Source organism: Rhinopithecus bieti, unplaced genomic scaffold (genome assembly GCF_001698545.2).
Source record: "Rhinopithecus bieti isolate Rb0 unplaced genomic scaffold, ASM169854v2 scaffold_39870, whole genome shotgun sequence".
Lineage (NCBI taxonomy): Eukaryota > Metazoa > Chordata > Mammalia > Primates > Cercopithecidae > Rhinopithecus > Rhinopithecus bieti.
In genome coordinates, this window is record NW_016817144.1 from 35,526 (window position 1) to 40,517 (window position 4,992).

Consider the following 4,992-nt stretch of genomic DNA (forward strand, 5'->3'; position numbering starts at 1 on the left):
AAAAAAAAAAAAAAAAAAAAAAAAATCTAAAAACCTGAATTTCTTGGACTACCCATGCTATTGCAGACAGACTTACCTGGCAGCTTGAGTAGCTTGGAGCTGATTTTCCACATTGCTGCTATTTATGCCTTTGACAATGTCATCAACAGACCAATTTACAGTACCCTAGAAGAAAAGTGAAAGTTTGCACATTATCATTAAGATTAAATACAAACAATAAAATCCATACTTACTTGTGTAAACATCATTAGGCTTATAGCCAGCTACTACATATTTAGCCCTACATTTAATTTTGCCTGTTAAATATTCATTATTTTATATGTAGAACAGTTTCCAAACTCGGTGTCATGACTCACTAGAGTCTCAAGTTATGGAGTATCCAACTGTTTTGTCGCTAAAAAAGGGAGCTTTGAACCATTTAAAAAATGAATGGGCCGGGCGCGGTGGCTCAAGCCTGTAATCCCAGCACTTTGGGAGGCCGAGACGGGCGGATCACAAGGTCAGGAGATCGAGACCATCCTGGCTAACACGGTGAAACCCCGTCTCTACTAAAAAAAAAAAAAAAAACTACAAAAAACTAGCCAGGCGAGGTGGCAGCGCCTGTAGTCCCAGCTACCCTGGAGGCTGAGGCAGGAGAATGGCGTGAACCCGGGAGGCGGAGCTTGCAGTGAGCTGAGATCTGGCCACAGCACTCCAGCCTGGGTGACAGAGCGAGACCCTGTCTCAAAAAAAAAAAAAAAAAAAAAATGAACTAGGCCAGGCATGGTGGCTCACACCTGTAAGCCTAGCACTTTGGAAGGCTCAGGAGGGAGGATGGTTTGCGCTCAGGTGAGACGACCTCCCCACGACAAAACAAAAAAAAAATCCAGGCATGGTGGTGTTTGCCTGTCGCCATACAATACCAAAGATTATTTCTACATTAGTCTCAATCACTTGCATTCAGATATACTTTGAGGGAGAAAGAATGAAGTTATAGGCAACATTCTGAGGATTTTCTTTTTTTGAGATGGAGTTTCACTCATTCCCCAGGCTGGAGTGCAGTGGCATGATCTCAGCTCACCACAACCTTCACCTCCTGGGTTCAAGCGATTCTCCTGCCTCAGCCTCCCGAGTACCTGGGATTACAGGCATGCGCCACCATGCCCAACTAATTTTTTTTTGTATTTTTAGTAGAGACAGGGTTTCTCCATGTTAGGCTGGTCTTGAACTGCCAACCTCAGGTGATCCACCCGCCTGGGCTTCCCAAAGTGCTAGGATTACAGGCGTGACCCACCACGCCTGGCCAAGGATTTTCATATCTAATTTTATAATCTGTGTATTTCCATGGTTGAGTGTTGTTGCAAATATAAATGTTTTATGTTCAGCTGGGCGAAGTGGCTCATGCCTGTAATCCCAGCACTTTGGGAGGCCGAGGTGGGTGGATCACCTGAGGTCAGGAGTTCAAGACCAGACTGGGAAACATGGTGAATCCCCATGTCTACTAAAAATGCAAAAATTAGCTAGACATGGTGGTGATCCCCTGTAATCCTAGCTACTTGGGAGGTTGAGGCAGGAGGGTCACTTGAACCCAGGAGATGGAGGCTGCAGTCAGCCGAGATCGCACCACTGCACTCCAGCCCGGGTAACCGCTCAAGACCCATTCCCCGACCCCCACAAAAAAAAAAGTTTTATGTTGTGAATCACAGTAGAAAGCAGGTTTGAGAACCAGTGCTACCCATAATTCAAAAAGACAGTATCCCTGTCTCTCCAGGAGCCTGACGCCTCACAGAGGAAAAGTGACAAGCAGACAAACAGCGTAAAACAGGTGGTACATGGATGGGCTACACAGCATTTACTTCCCATTTTGGGTGCAGAACCAAGGTGCTAGAGAATCCTGAGAAAGAAGTGTCTTTCCTGCTAGGCTAAGGAGTGCTATAAGGAGATGAGCTTTGAGCATTAGTACCCTAGATATAGAACACAGGTAGTATTCAATTAAAAAAAAAAAAGATGAATGTGGAGTGCTAAAGGAAGCATAATGTGGCTGGGCGTGGTGGCTCACACCTGTAAGCTCATAACTTTGGGAAGCCGAGGCAGGCAGATCACCTGAGGTCAGGGGTTAGAGACTAGCCTGACCAACATGACGAAACCCCATCTCTACTGGAAAAAAACAAAAATTAGCCGGGCATGGTGGTACGTGCCTGTAATCCCACCTACTCCAGAGGCGGAGGCACGAGTACCGCTTGAACCCAGGAGGCAGATGTTGTGGTGATGTTTCTGGTTTATTTGTTTTTTGTTGCTGCCTCGGCAACAAAGCAAGGCTTCATCTTAAGAAGCAAAAAAAAAGGAAGCATATTGTGAGAAAAAGATGTAGGAAAGTGCCCAGATGAAAGATAAATTTGAAAATCTAAGATAGGTCTACTTTATGGAAGGCCTTCATGGAGTAGGGATTTTTAGTTTTACAAACAGGGTCTCACCGTCACCCAGCACAGAGTGCAGTAGTGCAATCACAGCTCACTGCAACCTCAAAATCCTGGCAAATGATCCTTCTGTCTCAGCCCCCTGAATACCTAGGACTAAAGGCCAGTGCCACCATGCCCAGCTAACTTTATTTTTTATAGAGACAAGGTCTTGCTATGTTGCCTAGGCTGGACTCAAACTCCTGGCCTCCAGTGATCCTCCCATTTCAGCTTCCCAAAGTGTTGGCATGAACAGGCATGCCCAGCTGGAATATGAATTTTTTTATTTTTATTTTTTTCCTTGATTGTTGCCCAGGCTGGAGTGCAATGGGACAATCTTGGCTCACTGCAACCTCCGCCTCCCAGGTTCAAGCAATTTGGAGTATGGATTTTGAGGAGAGAAAACACGTGTCTAAAGCAGTACTTTAGGAAAAATTTCAGGAAAATATTATATTGGCACAGAAAGGAGGAAATGATAAATTCGGAGGCTACCATAAATATTTCAGAAGGAAAGTCCTGAACAAAGCTGATGACAAATACAAAAAAAGAGAGAATACCAAAAAAGGCAGAAATAAACCAAAAACGGGCAGGGCCTGGTGGCTCACGCCTGTAATCCCAGCACTTTGGAAGGCCAAGGCAGGCATATCACGAGGTCAGGAGTTCAAGACTAGCATGGCCAACATGGCGAAACCCTGCTTCTACTAAAAATACAAAAACAGGCCGGGCAGTGGCTCATGCCTGTGATCCCAGCACTTTGGGAGGCCGAGGCGGGGGGATCACGAGGTCAGGAGATCAAGACCTTCCTGGCTAACACGATGAAACCCCGTCTCTACTAAAAATACAAAAAAATTAGCTGGACAGGGTGGTAGGTGCCTGTAGTCCCAGCTACTTGGGAGGCTGAGGCAAGAGACTGGCATGAACCTGGGAGGTGGAGCTTGCAGTGAGCTGAGATCACACCACTGTACTCCAGCCTGGGCGACAGAGAGAAACTCAAAAAAAACAAACAAAAAAAAAATACAAAAACTAGTCAAGCATGGTGGTGCGTGCCCGTAATCCCAGCTACTCAGGAGGCTGTGGCAGGCGAATTGCTTGAACCCAGGAGTCAGAGGTTGCTGTGAGCCGAGATTGTGCCACTGCACTCCAGCCTGAGCAATAAAGCGAGACTCCGTCTCGGAAAAAAAAAAAAAAACAAAAAACAAAAGAAATAAACCAGAAACTGGTTGGCTCTGGACACAGTGGTCAGGTCAAGGTACCCAGTTAGTAGCTAGAAATGCAGGGAAGTCTGAAGGAAGGTCAGAGCTAAAGGAAGATCCTAAATCAGCTTCAGTGGATTATGGAAGGCAGGAGGGAAGACAATTACTAATTGCGAACAGAGAAAAGATCTTCACAGATAGTTACAACCATAAGACTAGAACAACTGTAAGACTAAAATGTTAAAGTTTACTTGAATTCCTAAGAAAAGTTCCTACTGATTTTCTGGATTTCATGTAACTCATACACTAAAATACATTTTTTACCTGGTTGTTGCGGTTTTCCTGCAGCGGAGAAGTAGCATCATCAGGAAATGAGCTTACGTTTCTCCTCTTCAGCATCTGGTCATCCTTCTTAGCTTTTCTCAGCTCCACATTGACCTCTATTCTGCGACGCCTCATTTCCTTGAGAAAAGATAACATGCTGTTTCACCTATCACATCAGTTTTGTTGCTAAGTGAAGTGACGATATTTTTTAATCCCTAAGTTTTCCACCCTTTCCGCAAATGTCTCCCATTTAAACACCCACCGACAGGGAAGTCACAGAAGGAGCTCCTGTACGTCTTTTCCTGTTCTTGAATCTGTGAAACGGCCGAGTCGTGGTGTAATTGACATTCTCGTTGGTGGACATGTACTGAGAAAAGGGAGAAAGCTAAAGGTGGGAAGAGAAAAAATATTTCCTGTATCATTTTCTTTGTCATAATAGTACGCAATGTAAGAATTGAGATTATCACGCATCTAGCTGAATCCACACTGTATACGAGAGGAGGGATCCCATGTTTCAGTACTATGAAGATAGCTTTACCCAAAAGGGAGCTGTCCCCTTACCTCGTGAAGGGGCTGGCTTCCTGGAGAGGGCGGTCCATCAGAAATAGAAGAGCAAGGATATAAAGTGAAACTTCCTAGTAGCCATACTTTTTAGAAGGCGAAAAGAAACAAGTGAAACTAATTTCAATAATTTTACTTAACCCAACATATCCAAATAGTATTTCAATATGTTAGCAATATATAAAATAACTGACATCTTTTACATTCTTTTTCCATACCCCATCTTTGAAGTCTTTTGTGTACTTTAAGCTTACAGCGTATTTCAATTTGGACTAGCCACGTGTGTCCACCGTTTCTGACAGCCTGGCTCGATACTCCAGAGTCCTTAATAGTTAATCCAAGGCAAAGTAGGGGAACCAAGTTAACTTACAGCTAAAAATTATGTGCCAGGGCAATAAATTCAGATTCTCAGGAGGCTCTCACTACTTTACTGTCTTTACTTGGCCAAAATAGGTGCAGATTCGAAAACTAAATAAAAA

At 44.1% G+C, this 4,992-nt stretch overlaps 1 protein-coding gene across 1 annotated transcript in view; it reads right to left on the minus strand.

Annotated features, from left to right (window-relative positions):
- KPNA2 (karyopherin subunit alpha 2) overlaps positions 1-4,087 on the minus strand; it is a 10,517-nt gene extending 6,430 nt beyond the window's left edge. Inside the window, exons 1-2 of the mRNA XM_017855818.1 lie at positions 3,953-4,087; positions 77-165 (exon numbers count right to left, since the gene is read on the minus strand). Coding sequence (XP_017711307.1) covers positions 77-165; positions 3,953-4,087 — 224 coding nt within the window. The remainder of the gene's footprint in view (positions 1-76; positions 166-3,952) is intronic.
- Positions 4,088-4,992: the final 905 nt, after the last annotated feature.